The sequence below is a fragment of the Podarcis muralis genome, chromosome 3 (genome assembly GCF_964188315.1).
Source record: "Podarcis muralis chromosome 3, rPodMur119.hap1.1, whole genome shotgun sequence".
Lineage (NCBI taxonomy): Eukaryota > Metazoa > Chordata > Lepidosauria > Squamata > Lacertidae > Podarcis > Podarcis muralis.
In genome coordinates this window covers 46,056,252-46,074,195 of record NC_135657.1, presented here as the reverse complement: position 1 = coordinate 46,074,195, position 17,944 = coordinate 46,056,252, and the positions used below count along the sequence as shown (strand labels likewise).

At 41.8% G+C, this 17,944-nt stretch overlaps 1 protein-coding gene across 2 annotated transcripts in view; it reads right to left on the bottom strand.

The window, feature by feature from the left end:
* The window catches only part of TOMM20 (translocase of outer mitochondrial membrane 20), a 211,843-nt gene that overhangs the window by 188,305 nt on the left and 5,594 nt on the right, over nt 1–17,944 (bottom strand). Inside the window, exon 5 of one of the 2 annotated variants that reach the window (XR_013392192.1) lies at nt 16,805–16,910. Coding sequence is in view for 1 of the 2 variants with exons in the window: in XM_077925788.1 (XP_077781914.1) it covers nt 16,866–16,910 (45 nt within the window). In the remaining variant the exon portion in view is untranslated. Of the gene's footprint in view, nt 1–16,485; nt 16,911–17,944 lie in introns of those variants that run through there. The other variant, XM_077925788.1, reaches the window with a different exon arrangement.

The window sequence follows — 17,944 nt, the reverse complement described above, 5'->3', positions numbered from 1 at the left end:
TTATACAACCTTAAACGAGTCCAATAAACTCTAAATATTATTTTCTGTTGTATTAGTCTTAATTTTAAATCTAATGAAACTTTAGGTATTGAAGCTAATACATTTTCCCACTGTCTGGGTATAAGGAAATTCCAGTTCTTTATTCCAATCATCTCTTACAGTCTGCATATTGAACTTGTGTATTGTTAATAGATCTCTATAAAAAGTAATTGCTGCCTTTTTATTTTTGAATGAGTTGTCCAATTACTTCAGTATCTCAGGTATCTTGGAAGGCACACACCTTATTGAGAAAAAGGCAATATTGATTTAATGCAGTGAGCAAGGATCTGTGTTGACGGCATTGTAACTTAAAAATATTCTACCCATAGGCAAACTGCCTCATGACATGTCCTGAAACAGTGGCTTCCAGAGAGAGAGAAAATAACTGAGAACTGAAGATCAGCAATAGCAGGCAACCTTCCACTTGCCATTCATCTTCCCTGATGAGCATAATAGACTGCACTCGTAAGTTTACCTACACCCTAGAATAGCCTTTCCACCTGATGCTGTTCAGATGTTGGCCATGCTGGTTGGATCTGATGGAAGTTGTAGTCCAGAATATCTGGAGAGCACTAGGTTGGGGAAGTCTTTTCAAGAACATGCCCTAGAATCTTCTGCAACACGTGATTTCCATGGCGGACACTGCAGTTATTTTGGAATTAATCAACATGGGGAAAGTTGAAGATTATTGTCCTAGAACAATGAAAGCAAAAGTAAGAATACATCTCCATTCTTAACTGCACTCTAATACTCCTTTTCCTTATTATTCCTTCCCTGCTTAAAACTATATGGTCACATACAAAATGATCACAACCAGAACCAAATCCTGACCACATGCTCACCCAAGACCAATCATTTATGTCATGCTGGACATGGTAACCTGTATCATCTTCAAATGGTCCTGTGCTGCATCTCAAGATAATTAACTTCTGCCTCCAAATAAGAACACTTTTTTCATTATTTCTTGAAGACCAGCTTCATTACATCTGCTGATTTTGCTTGCAATGACATATTGGATCAGGTTAGGTAAGTTGTTACCTAGTCCCACTAGCCTACCTCCGAGCTACTTGGTCATAGTGTAACACAGCACCACACAAATGGCATGCAGTAAACCTGCAGGCATTTCATTTGTAGCTCTGTCAGCTAAATACCTTAATCCCAACACATCAAATAATCTAGACAAATGGAGAAAAACCACCACCACTGAAAAACAGCACATGAGCTGTGGGATTTCCCCCACATCATGTAGGCTTCCTGGTATAAAATGTAACACAAATGTTGCCTGCACCTTGGAATGCAGAAAGAGCTTTCGTTCGCCCTTCAGCCACATTGCAAAAGAGGCTGGTGGTACAGGTTTGGACTCAGCAAAAAAAAAAAATATCTCTGAACAACCCTGGAGGAAGGATTATAGCTGTCTGCGTGTCTCATAATTCACCCTGCTTTCTGAGTGATGTTATCTGTGCATCTGTAAGAGTGAAAGGGTGTTTGGAGAATGGAAAATATGCAAAGTAGCATCAGTGACCTCCTCATTCTTTTTTAAAAAACGAACCCCCTTAAAAAAAAAATAGCTTTAGCACAGGATGACACTAGACCAGCAATGCCATGATATAGATCAGTGACATGATCTCACCCTTGTGCAGTAAACATAATGGTCAGATCTGAAAGAGAAATTGAGTCCATAGTGGAGTCATTCTGTATGAAAATAATGGTAATGTGTTGTTGTTTTTTAAGATGAGTTGGTAAGATTAAAGCAGCTAGTTAAGGAAGACGATATCTACTGTGCAGTGCAGTCTATGAGCAGTGTGAGATTGCAGGGTTCCAGGCGTTTACCCAGGATTCATGTTTCCTTTTTGGAATGAGGCACAGTGGAGACTGTGGTGTTTTCATAATACAGTAATACCTCAGTTTACGAACTTAATCCATTCGGGAAGTCCGTTCTTAAACCGAAACCATTCTTAAACCAAGGCGTGCTTTCCCTAATGAGGCCTCCTGCCACCGGTGCCCTTCCACCGTTCGGATTCCGTTCTTAGACTGAGGTAAAGTTCACAAACCGGCACATTAATTCCGGTTTTGTGGAGTTCGTAAACCGAATAGTTCGTAAACAGGGCTGTTCTGAAACCGAGGTAGCACTGTATATGGTTTATTTACACATATATACAACCTGAGCCTGTGATGAAGCTCTGAAGACAGCCCTGTTTAGGGAAGCTTTTAATGTTTGACAGACTATTGTATTTTAATATTCTGTTGGAAGCCATCCAGAGTGGCTGGGGAAACCCAGCCAGATGGGCGGTGTATAAATAATTATTATTATTATTATTATTATTATTATCACCCCAAAAGGATCTTGTTTCTCTCATAGCCACAGCCTTGGATTCAAACAGAAATCATACATTGCTCTCAAACATTGCTCTGACTCTCTCGCCAGCTCGTTGCTTTACTTCTAGGTCTTATAACTTCACACTCTGTAAATTTAGCCTTTGTCCTTCTAACTATCCCAACTGTCATTGAGACCCAAAAGCATTACAGAAAATACCTTGCAGGTACATGTGGGTTTTTTAACTAACCTTTCCAGCTACATCCCAATGAAAAGTTTCCCTGAAGGTCACCACCCTCAGACACAGCAGCCAATAAAATGCAACAAGCCAACTACTACCTTTTTTGTTTGGACAGATGCATGGGCCTCTCGGGATCCCAGCCAGAAGGAATTTCAACCTCACCACACCTACAGCATCACAGTTTCCTTGCTGCAATACTTGGTACGCCTCTGTGTTAATATGCTTAAAGTCATTCTCTCTCTCTCTCTCTTCCCTCCCACTCATGTCCTATTTAATGGGAGGAGCTTTTCCACAGAAATGCACACTTTGCTCTGCTGAAAAGATGCCAGGTTGTTTGGAGATAATTCAGGCTCAGATTCAGTGGGATGGACCACACATTCCTGTGCCAATTGGTTCTAAGGAATCTGAAGGGGAAGCAACAGGCAGTTTGCTTTCAGCTGAGTAAAGGACAGGAGAATGGTGCATATCACCACTGAGTAACATGTTTGGGATTAGAGATGAGGGCATTTGAGCTCATGGTCACTAGAAGAGAAATTGCCAAGCTCAGTCATGGAGAAGTACCCTTCGATCAAATAATAGATCTAACATTTTATTTGAACCTCAGGCATCCAAGAAGTATGATGTCAAATGCTTACGTATCACATTCCCACCTGCCCTCTAAGTGTAAATACCAGCTTACACAAGGTGTAATACGTAATGTTTTATGATGTTTTTATATACGCTGGAAGCCACCCAGAGTGGCTGGGACAACCCAGTCAGTCAGATGGGTGGGTACAAATAACAATAAAATAATAACATTTTATCTGTGGAAATACCTACACTCTCATATTGTTTTTGGTACTTGCCAAGAATCCTTTTGTTTAGAAAAGCCTACCCAGATATGTAAAGTTGATATGTATTTTTACAGGTATAGTTTTACTGATTTTATTTTGGGCAGTTTGTTTTGAACTCCAGACTTCAATGTATATTTTCCATTCCACATAAACTGCTTAGAGGTTCTGACAACTGAGCAGCATACAAATTCATAAAACAAACAAATGAAACAAGCACCCCCTGAGACAGATTAGGCTGAGAGATATTGACTGGCCTAAGATCACGAAGGGAGCTTCCAAGTTAAGATGGGATTTGAACTCAAATATTCCAGCTCCAAGTCCAACATTTTATTCACTGCTTTGTACCAACTCTCATGACCATTGAATTATGGACTTGTCTGAGTAGCCCACATTTTCATTGGAAGACAATTCCTGGTGTAAGATATTCCTTATTTTTTTAAAAAAAAAAATCTGTGTGAAAAGAAGAAAATAAATTTGCCTACTTCATTTGACAGTACTAATGCACAATTTTGTTCTGTTCAAAGGGGAGGAGAAGGAATCAATGATTTGGGGGGAAATGTTGAAACATCAGGCGCATGTTAAAAAGCTCCAGGTAGCTGGCATATCAATGGTCGTAGTCCCCCCCCCCGCCCCCATAGCCAATTGATAAAATTATGAATAGCACAGTTCTTTTTCACTAGCTTTTTAAAAGATGCAGATCATTCAGGAAGAATAGGAGAGTCCTTTGTTGTGCAAGGTGCAGATGGATGTCTCCTGAGGGTATCTGTAACACATGACAATGGAAAGCCTTACTGCTGAGCCCTGCATCCTTCCCAAATATCTAATGATCTTGCTTCTGGCTCAGATTTATACAGCATCATTGAGTACAAAATTACAGTGAGTATAAAAGCAAGTCTCTTTTCAAAGTCAGTTTCCAAGAGACCTACTGAGCATGGCTCATGCAAAAAGATCTTTGAAAAATCTGTCAAGCAACTCTTCAGCAAAAAAAAAATGCTATTAATGCTGCCATTTTACGCAATTTATTTGTCATGTGATTTGGAGTGGGTGGGCTCAGGAAGATGAAGGCGGAATATGTGAATAGAATTGGGCAGTATTCTCCCACTGCCCTCCTAATCTTCTCCAGCCCACCTCAAATGTGAAGAACAGATAGTTTAAATAAACAGACAATGCATTTATTTACAATATTGCTGCAGAAAAACAAAACTTGGCTGACAGGCAATGATGTCAGATGAGCAAATAGGTAAATTAATACACTTTTTGTGGAAAGGGAAAGGGAGAGGAAAATGCAAGCGGTAATTTCTGCTTTGCTTTCATATTAAATCACCTGGAAATTGAAGAACACGTATTATATAGAATGATGGGGGGGGCAGGTCCTGCCTTAGCTCCTCTCTCTCTCTCTCTCTCTCTCTCTCTCTCTCTCTCTCCCTCCCTCCCTTTTTTGGCTGCCTGCCTGCTTTGTTGAGCAAGTGACCCTATCCAAACCAGGAGGCATCAATCACCACCACCTCCCGTGTACGATGTCATGGTCCAGGAACTGACATCAGGAAAGATCCTGAAAATTAACTTTGGAAAAATATGTCACACAGCCAATATTCATTGGCTTTGTTTGTTTCCTCACTATCAGGGGAGACTAGACTAATTTTGAAAAGAGATTTCATTTTGGCTGGAAAAGGGAGCCTCATCTCCAGCAATTACACGGTGTTGGATTCTTTTACTATATCGGTTAAAAGCTAAACAACACCCATTGATTTCGCTGTATTTATTCCCAATTTAGCCTGGGTGCAATGAATTTAATCTTCTGCACTTTTGACAGAGAACTAGCAGGAGTCAACCCCACCCCACAGCTAAGAATTCAAAACTATTTTGTAAGTGGGCCTTCTGCCCTTTGTTATTGCCTGCCTCACTATTCTGGGACATGCCAGACAGAACCAACTCCAGGACCATTTAGCTTTAAAAAGGTAATTCTATGTGCAGATCACTGTGTGGTAGAGTAGCTTTGGTTGCCTCCCCACCAAGCCTCTCTATTCTGCAAATGAAACACGGAGAACTGGGAACAGATTGATGCTAGGATTCTGCCAATTTGAGTCATCCCTAGTAGTTGGAGACCAACATTTGCATCTGCCAGAACTCTGGGCCAACTTAGCTATCCCAGGTCCAAAACAATGAGGACAGAGGCAGGCTTGCCAGCCAAAAACCTACACCCTGTTCCTTCCTTGAATTTCCAAGTGGTTGCAGCAAATTGGTAGTGGTCACCATTCAGGTGACCAGTGGTCAGTGATGAAAATTATTTGTGCGTTTTATGACAAAAGCCAGAGCTAGGTGGCATTTATTTTATTTATTTGTTATATTTCTTAGTCAGCTCTTGCAAGAAGTCTCTAGGTGATGCCCAATACCAATACAAAACAAAAATTAAAAAGGATCTCTATCTTGCTTCTCTCCCATCTTCTTCCCAGCATACCTTGCTAAAAACATTATTCCCCCTTCCCGTCTCTCTCACACTCCCCATCACCTTGGCAACCTCTGTCTGCCAAGGCCCAAGATTCTAAGGATGGGCCATCAACACCTTTTGCCATGTTAAGGCCTCTATTCCAAGTGTGGAACTGGCTTAGAAAGGAAGCTTAGCTCGTATTTTTCCACTGGCCTGCATTTCCCTCTTCAAATAATCAAAATCCTACCATTTATTAATTCATTGGGTTTAGGGAGCCCCAACACACCTCACAATGATAGGAAGAGGTGTTCCTTTTGGTACTGAGGTCCAAAGTTGTGTAGGGCTTTGTAGCACTTTGAATTGGGCCTGGAACAAACTGAAATCCAACAAAGGTGAGAAAACACTCAAGTAATGTGTCCATATTCCCTAGTCCCTGTTAACTGTCTCCCCCACCATGTTCTGCACCAGCTGAAATTTCTGGACCACTTTCAAAGGCAGTTCCACAGGCAACACAGTAATGTAATCCAAACAGGAGGCTCTCACAGCACGAACACCAGAAACTGAATCTGGATAAGGATGTAGCTGGGATACCTGCCTAAGCATGTGACAGGCTCTAACACCACGGGCACTTGTACTGCCAGGGACGATGATAGGCCCAAGAGCACAACCACCACACCAACGGGGAGTGTATGGAAAAGATCCCACGTTCAATCCCAGAATTTTCATGTAGGACTGGCCAAAATTCTTTTCAAAAACCCTGGAGTGCCACTGTCAGTCAGTATTGACAATGCTGAGCTAGATAGATCAGTAGTTTAAATTGCAATAATAATAATAATAATAATAATAATAATAATAATAATAATAATTTATTATTTATACCCCGCCATCTGCCTGGGTTTCCCCAGCCACACTGGGCGGCTTCCAACTGAATATTAAAAACAATACAGCATTAGACCTTAAAAACTTCCCTAAAGAGGGCTGCCTTCAGTTGTCTTTTAAAAGTAAAATAGTTGTTTATTGCCTTGACATCTGCTGGGAGGGCGTTCCACAGGGCAGGTGCCACTACCGAGAAGGCCCTCTGCCTGGTTCCCTGTAACCTTACTTCTTGCAATGAGGGAACCGCCAGAAGGCCCTCGGCGCTGGATCTCAGTGTCCGGGCTGAACGATGGGGGTGGAGACGCTCCTTCATGTATACAGGACTGAGGCCATTTAGGGCTTTAAAGGTCAGCACCAACACTTTGAATTGTGCTCGGAAACGTACTGAGAGCCAATGCTCTATAAGGTAGCTTCCTAGGTTTTACCACCATGTTGGTGTCCTATGTTCAGGAAATAAGCCAGGGAGGAATGCCACCCCTCCCCCATGATGTTTCATCAGTCCTATACTTGACCACTCCCACCCCACTTTAATAGCAGTGATTTGATCTTCCACAGAATGATTTTTTAACGTGGCCATCATGTGGCACATAGTGACCGATACCAAGAAAATCTAAAGAAACCAAAGACTGTGGTCATTAGAGATGGAGTTAATAGCAAAAACTGGGTGCTTTTGGGGGGGCAATTTCAAGATCTGTAATGGCTGCTCTGGGGTGCCCATGAGGAGGAGGAGTCTTTCATAGAAGATGGTGCCTCAAGGACTGGCCTTTTCAAAGGGCAGGGGTTGTTCAAATTACTACCAAAAGGTAGCAGTCTGGTGTGATACAATTATTTATGATGTTTATGAAACTCACTTCTCCTCTAGGTGAGGGTCTTCTTCACGAAGGCAAGAGACTCTTCTTATTGTTCAAAAGGATCTTGGGCTCAATATTCCATATGTATGGTCCCACAAGTAGCAGCAGCATGCAGTTGCCTTACCGTAAGGATGCTTCTGGGAGAGTTTGTTGCAGAATCAATGCTGCTCATGGATGTGAGGGTTTTGCCCCATCCACAGCACCAGAATGCCAGCCCAAACTTACTCTTTTTAAAAACATGCTTTATTTGTATACCATTTTTAGTGCAAAGGCTCCCATGCGGTGAACAATACAAGTACATAGTGTTGAGAGCAGGATTTGGGGCGCAGGCAGTGGTGGGTAGGCTGTATACCTGAGTCTATTCTAATTCCTGGATCCAGCAAGGACTTGATTGTTGAAATAACCAGGCCACCTTCTTGACAATGGCCCCCTAAGTATGGGTCTTTAAGGTAACAAAGGAAGAGGACAGATGGGGAGGGCCGCCTCCCTCAATTGGCTGGTAGTTAAAATGACTAAAGCAGAGTTATGTCTGTGAACTGGGCTAGAAGCAGCAGCAACTGGAGAGACAGAGCCATGCTTGATTTCTGTTTGAATCTAAGGCTGTGGCTATGGGGAAAAACAAGACTGCCTTGGGGTATTAATGCTGTGAGCCCCTCTGCCATTGGCTCAGGTTGTATATATGTGTGTAAATAAACCATACTATCATAGAGATGCCACAGTCTCTGCTGTCCCTCATTCTGAGGACACTGAATCCTGGATAAGAGCCTGGAATCTCACATCCCTCAGAGATTGGGGTGGCATACAACAATATCAATATACAGGAAATATGCAACAAGAATACAGTGCAATTAATACAACTAACACAATCAATCAAAACAACACAATAGCAAAGATTTTCAGTGGTCAACGCAAGTAAAATAAAAGAAAGGGGGGGAATAGAGCAGAACCTTTCGCATTTAATCCGGATTTCCTCTTACCACAGAAACTAATTTGTTATACAGCTGCAATCACAGCTGGGGTGGAAGCTCATTAGCAGAACATTTTTGGCAGGCAAGATGTCTCTGTGGTGATGTTTTGCTGGCTGCCATCTATCGCCACACCCCTACCTGTGTTTGCTCCTTAGCTGAGCACAACCCAGCCATTTTGTTTCCAGTGGCCCAAATGATACAAGGGTGCCTATTTCCACCAACTACTGCAGGCTGGAAGGCACATTCAAAACTTCAACAAGCCGGTTGGGCAGAGCTATTCTCCCCAAATCTCCACACGACGCGCATGGAGACTGTAACTGCAGAACATACATCGAACTTAAAAAAACCCACAAAAAACAAATACAGAGGTCTTGTGCAAGACCTCTTATTCACTCTTGTGCAAGCCTTGGGCCCAGGAGCCAAATGAGAGGTAATGTGGTGTAGTGCTTAGTGTTAACTAGGATCTGGGAGATCAGGGTTCGAATCCCACTTGGCATTGACGTTCACTGGGGTGACCTTGGGCTGATCGCTGCCTCTGAGCCTAACCTGCTGTGGGGATTAACCATGACAGCGAGAAACATGTTCGCTATAGCTGGTAACATTTGCTCTTGCACGCTTCCTATGATTTTATAATTATTATTATTTTTAAGTGTGCTGTGCATGCGTGTCTGTAATGGAGAAGAGGAAGTGTAGAGCAGAGAAGGTCTGTTTGAGGAACAAAGTAAAACACAACCCAGAGACATCCTGTCAGACTCCGTCCCCCAGTGTGGATGGCAAGCAGCAGAATAGCAACAAATATCCATGACTGAAAAAAAATGAGAATGCTTGGAAGCTGCCAGGGAGCCTCCTCCCAGTATCGGGCTGGCTGTGCTGCAGGAGGCAAAAAAATAAAAATAAAAAACCCCATTCAGTCCAATGGGAACGCTTTGCCTGTCAGAGCCACACACCAGGGGCCCACACATGACTCATTTGACCCAGGATCACAGCCCCTGCTGCTCGCTGAGCTTTCCAGCACACTGGAGCCTTTCCCAAGTCAGAGCCTCTAAAAGGACGATTACTTGGCTCTAATGTATCAGATTACTTTGTTCTTAGAGTTACATTTTAACTGAGAAAGTTTAACAGCGATGACTTATGGGCTTCTACAATTGGCAGCAGAAAAATGAGGAGAGGAAGTAATGGAAAATAACCACAAGCAAGGCCATTCCACGCTATGCACAATTCCTAGGCTCTTTGTCCAAGTTTTTTTTTTGGAGGGCGAGGGTGAGGGGGTGGGGTGGGGGGATTGTGGAAAATATTTTCCAGATACACAGGCCTGGCCTCACGAAGTACTTATTTATGCCAAGTTTATAAAAAGCAGCTGCAGACGGGACTGAATGGAAGGGTTACACTGCTGTCTGCCTTCCAGAATGTGCTTTGGTTCACACCCTGTCCCAGAGAGCAAAGCTGATTTCTCAAACCTCCGTAAATTTGTGTATACACATGTTTGGATGCTCAAAATGTGTGTGAGAGAGAGGGGGGGGGAGGGAGATTGAGATTGTGAAGGCCCCTGCAGACAGGTCCTTTATTGGAAACGTATTCTGCAACAAGTTCTTAACACAATAATAGTGCCTTAGTGGTAGATTTAATCAGGTTTGGTTTGGTATCCTATGCATCCCCAGTGCTTCCCCATTATTGCTGTCCAGAGGGACTTGAGCACAACAAAAGCAGGACAGAAATAAACAAGAACCTTTGTAGAATAAAAACTTACAGGATTTCAGCAGGAGGTTACAAGAGCTGCACTGATGGGCAGTGAAGCAGCGTGACAACGCCAAAACCTTTGCAGGCACAAGCTCTTTGGCAAGTGTGATTGTGTGTGGCCACCCCAATAGCATCATGAGCACAAATCATCAGGAAAACACAGCAAAAAGGATGTCTGGAGAAGCCCAAGAACTGTTCCTATAGAAGAAAACTCATCCAAATATACATATTAAAAGGGTTGTCAAGTTTTTTTGGTTTTTTACAAAGCCCTGCTCCAATGCCTTCAGCACCAGTACGATGCACAGAAATTACGCAGACGAAGCATTCCACCATGGCTTTAATTCCACGCTGGGAAATGTTTCCAATAGGAAGTTAGCAGATTAATCAAATGCACACAGGCTTGCTTAACAACTCTGCGCCAAACATCAGAAACAGCATGGTTTCAAACGTGTATCATGAGGTCTGGAAACATGATGTAAGGACACTTCCACAGTGTCTCTGTGTTGCATGTGGGATTCAATCACTCGCCAGCCAATTCAGGTTGCACAACTAAAGAAGATGTGACGGTCCTGCTGGCCACACCTGCTTCAATAAAACTGGCCATTTTGCAATAAGCAAAGGGGTGGGGAAATGCGCTTGGAAGCATGGGATGACGATGGCTTGATGCGGCATCATATAACCTTTCGGCAATCAATAAACAGTTGGCATTGTATAACCTCCCCACTGAACTTTGTGCAAAGAAATCAGGATGGCTGCTCAGTAAACAGGTCATCTGGAAGCAACCTAATAAAGCAAGGGGAAAACTACAGTAAATACAAGCACTGTGCCAACTATGAAATGATATTCTGCGCTGAACAGAGTGTGCCCTGCATAGTCAAAGATAAACAAGTCACTGTTCCTTACCTTCTCACTGTGTTGCTAAGCCCACGTTTTGATCCAGGACATTTAAGACAGAATGAATGGACTTACAGGATCATGACTTTAATACTGAACTTGGGACTGGATTACTCTGTCCTGTTTTTAGTAAAGTTTCTGCAGTTTCCCTCCCTTTGTTTGTACTGCACACTGCAAACGTCTGCTATAGGCCTCAGGCTGTGCCAAGAATCCTTTGGGGTTTATTTTCCATATTTCACTTGGAGTGCAATTTAAAACATCTATCCTGATTCCTGGCCAGAAGAAGTACAGTATGGCTGCTGTACACGGCAGAAGGTGATGTCAGAACAAGAGTCCTTACAGCAGACGTTTTCTTTTAAGTTTAGATACCTAAAATGTTCTTGTCAAAGAACAGCAAACCCAGAGCAGATTCCATCGGATTTTGTCCCCAGTAGGCTGGGAGAGTGGTGAGGAAGGAGAGAGGGTGGGAAGCAGTCAGTTTTTGTGGAGATATATATTATTGTTTCCAAAGATAAAGCCACCTTTGCTCAAACTAATTATTGTCTAATGTTTTAAGGTACCCCAGCGAAGTGGGCTGAGGTGCCCAAAACCCTCCATTAGGATTCTAGTCCAGGGGTCCGAGACCTCGGGCCCAAGGCAGCAGGCGGATTTGAACCCCTGTGCTTTGGAAGCACTCGGAGTAACAATGCTGAGAAAGCCGACATTGCATCAGAAATATCGGTCAGGACAATATTTCCTGGCAATTGTTTGAGAAAAGCTTTTCTCAGAACTAATTGCTCCTAAGGGGGTTGCATTTACCTGTTTTGGGAGAGGGAGCAAGGATGGATTTTGAACCATTGTTTCCTACAATGAGACACAACGCTGGGAACGGGTCCAAAACTACAACATTTGTAATGGATCATCAAACAATTTCCCCCTCTGTCTTCATAAGGTGGTGGATGAAATTATCAATTCGTGAGAGATAAAGTGAGGGGGGTGGGAAGAGTTTTACAGGAAAGAGGGGAAATAATTTATATAACTGCAAGAGTGCCACATTGCCATCTAGTGGTGGAGGTGTAGAACTCCTGCTTCAACCTCCCTGTGGAGTGGTCTCAGGCCCTGATATATCAAGGTTTATATTTCCAGAAAAATTGGGTATTGTCACATATTCTTACATCTCCAGAATGGGAGAGAAGTAACTACTGGATCTGAATGTTGTTACATCTGTAGTCCAACACTTTCACCACTACTAGTTTTATCAAGACTGCCTCACTAGCGGGGACTCCTTTTAAATTCTGGGCTTCTTGATTTAGGTTTTTTCCTTTCAGGAGTGGTAGCAGCCATGGCTACCCATTTTTAATTTTGTTTTAACCCTGTTACATAATGTTTACAGTCAGCCTGTAGCACATAATGCAAAGTGAACGAAAGCTAATGGATATCTGGAGCCCCTTCCAAAGTCTGAATTAAAAAATTCTGTGGTGAACCAAAACTTTCGTTCCATTCTAGTGATTTCTACTCTTCAAGTACTGTCATATACATTCCACACCCACCCACGCCAAATCATCACTTTTGATTTCAGGAGGAAATCCAACCATCACCAAACTGTTCCTCTCCAGCTTCGGCTTGGGCTGATGGGAATTATAGTCCAAAACAGCTGGAAGAGATCAGGATGGTGATTGGCATATGGTGCCTTGGATAGCTATGATTTCTTGTTCCACCATGACCTACACAAAGGATGCAGACCAGGTTTTGTGTATACACTTCCTGTCTGCTAAGTGACCTTACAGCCAGCTCAGTCACCACAGCTGTCAAATGCAGTGAACTGGCTCAGATTCTTAAAAGAGGAATGTTGCTAACATCCCTTTGTCCCTCATGGTCCTTCACCCTCCCCTCTGACCATTGAAGCTGCATAACTTGTGAAGAAAGACCCTTTGCATGAGTATGCAGCTTCAAGACCTGACGTAGCTAGTTCTCCAAAACAAACTAGTTCTCTTTATTTTCTTAAAGCACCATTATGCCCCCACCAAAACCTTATTCTTAATAAATTATCCTAAAAGTGGATAGTGGGGGGCTCTTGTGTGCATTTTGACTGGACACAAAGGGATTATTTCCTCCTCATGTGGCTAGGCTATTTGGCTTCACACTATGTGTGTCTATCAGTAGGGTCAGACAGAGAAAAGCAAGCTACCTTGTGCTCAGGTAAGAGACAGGGGAAAGCTGGATGCTCTTACTTTGTAAAAATTTGCCTTGCACCCTAGGGCTTCACTTTCCCTGAGGCTGAGGGAATGTAAGGGGCCTGCGGTGGGAGCCTATTCACCCTGCATGACTGGTCTGTCCAGACTGCTAGTTGAGAAAAAGTTACAGCCCATAACACTGTCTCTCCATGTAGGGCAGTTGTGAGGATCCTTTGGCACTCCAGATGTTGCTGGACTCCTATCATCCCTGGCCATTGGCCATGGTTGCTGGGGCTGATGACAGTTGTAGTTCAGCGACATCTGGAAGGCCAAAGGGTCTCCACACCCAGTTCTGCTGGGCCTGTTACATTACTGTCAGACATAAAAATCCAAGAAGCCTGTGCAATCCAACATCCTGCTTTCCACAGTGCCTAACATTACTGGTCTTTTAAATAAGATTTCTATTAACATGAGCTGAGAGCATGACATAACTCCACAAACTACAGGAGGCAGGACATGTGTACAATAGCCTTTTCCCACTCCTGTTCCCCAGCAGCTGGCATTTATTTTTTTTAATTTGTTTTTATTGAAATATTTTCATGGATAACAAGGGCACATAAGACTGTTTTCAACCATAGAGTCCTTTCTACAGGTCAGGTATATTCCGTTTTAGATACTGCTGTCATAGACATTGTGAAGTTGTGGGGGAGAGAATCAGGGAAAGAAGAGGTGGGGATAACGATAACTGGCATTTAGTGGCCTGCTACCACTAATACTAGAGGCAATATATAGCCATTGATACCCTTGTCCCTCCCATGTATTTGTGCCACAAGTCCCCTGTTATAGTGGGTCATGGTAACATATACCGTAATGACCAGGATTTCATTGGGGGTTGGTGTGTGCACTAGCTAGGACATAGTAAGATTGGTTGGCCAGCCCTACATCCCTTGCAGCTAAAACCACCACCAGAACCAGTCACCTGGTGAGGAAGCCCAAGGAATTATATGAGCTGGCACTCAGCAACAATTTGTGATGGAAGAATCCAAAATAGTATTGTTTATACTGAACTGCAGCAATTGTTGATAGGAACCTACCTGAACCCTCAGATCTTCATCCCAGGCCTCTGAGGATGCTCTTCCCAGTGGGGTCTGCCTGGCACCTTCACCGACATCTTTTTGGAACCAGGCATAAACTTACCTTTTCCCCCCAGGCCTTTGCTGGGCTGAGTTATGTTTTATTGTTAGTGTAGAATCAAAGCTTTCTGTTGTTGGGAGGGATTGCTATAAATTTATTAAAAAGTTCCTTTCATGGTATAATGTATTTTTCTTTATGTTTATAAATGCATGTCATTTGGAGACCTTTCTAGGTAACAAGCAAGTAATGAATTTTTGCTGATGTTACGATTTTTAACTATAATTCAAATTACTGGTTAGATGTGCTGATTTACCACAACTATCAGCCAATCACCCATTCCCACCACTCTTCTGAATAATACCCCTCCCAACCCTCTCACTATATATAAAGATCTGGCGACTTCTGTTTCAGTGTATCTGAAGAAGTGTGCATGCACACGAAAGCTCATACCAATAACAAACTTGGTTGGACTCTAAAGTGCTACTGGAAGGAAATTTTTTTATTTTGTTTCGACTACGGCAGACCAACACGGCTACCTACCTGCAACTGTAACAAAACTAGGTCAGCATTTACAACGCCCGCAAAGCATTAAGGGATTTAGTAGCGATCCTTTCCTCACCCAGCACATCTAACCAGTAATCTGAATTATAGTTAAACTTGACTTACATCAGCTGCACTGCAGTCTGTATTCACCCCTCCCTTCAAGCAGTGAGTTTAAGATTACCTTTCATTCACCATCTCCTCCTCCAACCAGCACCACATTCCAAGCCTTTTTCGAGACTCCCCCAACCTTCAGGAGATGTCCTTTTTTGCGGGATGAGGGGCAATGAAGGTGGCAGTGGAGAGGGGATGGAAAATTTTCCCTTGGGCAACTGCTGCTTTGGATGCAACCCAGTGTGTGTATTTTATTTGGCTGGCTAATGTTAAATAAGCAGAAAAATATTTCATAAAGGAAATATGTATGGACACAGCTGGGTCAAATCAATGATAAAGAATTCTGAAGGGAAACAAGTACATAATGTTGACTGCATGGTCTGAATATTTCCTGGAGAACAAGGTTGTTCAGTATGTAATTCTGTCACTTTAAAAAAATACAGCAAAGTTGTGCATCCTGTAAAATTTGGACAAGGTGCTTGGCAAACAATATAAAAAAATTCAGCCATGGCTTCCTATAAGCTTTGGAATACAAAGCCCTGTTACTTGTAAAGAAATAGTCAAGCTGGAAAAGACCACCATAAATATTTTCTCTTATATTTCCATTCTCTTAAAAAGAAAAAAATTAGACTGCCTGACATTTCTGCCTATATTAAAAAGAACCAGGAGTGGCTTCAAAACAACTTAAAATTGTAAGTAAAACACTTCTGTATGATAAATTTTATATTTGACTTCCTTGTTTGTTTCCTTGCAATGTTTTCTTTTGAAATGTTTAAAGGTATATATATATATATATATGTTGTATAAGGTATATATAATATGCTGTGTTATATGTACATTCTGTAGTTGACCTCTTTTGTAACATTTTATTTTGAAATCTTTAAGATAATATTTAGTTTCCTGTTAAGTATGTTGCTTTGAATGCATACTTTATATTTCTTTAGCTGTAAAAAGCTTTGAGATTTTTTCTTAAAAATATAAATGGTATAGAATATAATATATTCATTTAATTTCTATACTGCTTTATATTTAGTAGTGAGGTCCTAATGAGTTAATATGAAAATGATTCTATGAATCTCTGAGTTGTGCCCCCCATAACACATTTTTCTTCTTAGTTATATTTTTCGAGATTGATTACAGTAAAACTGCATTTAAAATTATTTAGGATTTCAAAATGATTGTTTTGCTTTGTTATTTTACTTGGTGTAAGATGCCTTGTAGGTCCATTAGATCCAAAGAACCAAAGACAATATAAAGTTAATAAGAGCTATCTGAAAAATAATAGTCCTGGGTGCTGTACAGAACATTCTGAAATTTGTCACTATCCCTTTGACATTTGAATGAGCACACATACACATGGGAGGGCAGGTACGTCTTTTAATGCCTTAGCTTTGGGTTTTTCAAAAATGAGCACAGGTTTTTTTTATGTTGTAGTAATACATCTTTTATATGTACAATGCTGCAACTGTATCGGAAATAAATGACATTAATGATACTTTTTATAACTCAACATGGTGTATTTATAAAATGAATTTATCAAAATACACTTTGCACTAGATAATAAATAAAGTCCAGCCAAACCAACCCACTCAAAGTTAAAATTAACTTTGGTCGGTTCAAATGTGGTATACAGTTCATGAGTTCTATGCTTACTCCTTTACCCTGCTCTTCCCCCCCCCCCCCCCCCCCAGTGATGCTCATATTTTGGGCTAAGGAAACACTTGTTTTTCCAGCTGAAATTTCTCATTCCACATCATCTTCAGCCAAGCACTGTGCACTTACAATTCTCTGTAAAAGAAAATATTTGAATCATCTTAAGAGTAATAAGACTCTCTCTCTCATCAGGTGAATTACAGAATGAACCTGCAAAATTAAATTTAGATTCTCCCTCTTCTGTGAAAATCAACATTAGTAAGAAAACAGCAGGTAAACAGCAAGTGCAGCAAGGATCTAATAAGCTTCCTAATCAAAATACAGTATTTATTAAAATGAAATTGTGCAATATTTGGCCAAGCAAACATCAACCAAACTTGATGCACCTGGGATCCAGTAATTAAACTTGCATCTATTGCTGCTGTTAATATTTTACTCCACTTGATTTAGTTAGCTTGAAATTAACTAAATGAAACAAATACCAAGAAATCTTGGTTATGCAGGTCTCTTATGTTAAGCCAGAATGAAAACACTGAAAAAGCCCTTTAGCAGTTATAGTGTGGCCCATTTTCCAAATTCTGATTGCAGTTGCAAGCTCTTAAGAACCCCAGGTCTGATTTGTTTTTGTTTGTTTTTAACTCAAGTTTTAGATCTGTCAGAAATGTGGGTGAAATGTGGGTGAAATCCAGAGGTGTCCATTTGCCAGTGGAAGCAACATCTAGCCATGCTATGGGAGTCCACTTCCTGTCCTCTGCAACCGAGTGCTGCCTAAAATATGCTCAAGAATGTTGGGGGACCCTCCAGAGTAGGTTGGGGTCATGGGTAAGAAAGAGGAAACCTGCTTGCATGGCATCTAATGTTACCCAGTGGTTTCCAAAAAAGGAACTCATGCGCAAATAAGGGTTTTTACTGCTCCTCATGGTGCCGCAACCACTTTTGGAACTCCTCTCTTTCAGGAATATCTTGTCCAATTCATACTTCCAGATATGCTCCCCTGAACAATATGGTTTGAACTAACCTCCTGAACAGATGGGGCTGTCAAAATGGTATAGGGAAAGTTCTATAGTGAGGAATCCATCACAAATGCCACCCTGCCCTTTATACCACCCGTTGTCAGCACTAGTATCAAGTGGCACTGACAATTTAAGCAAAACTGTACCACAGAACAG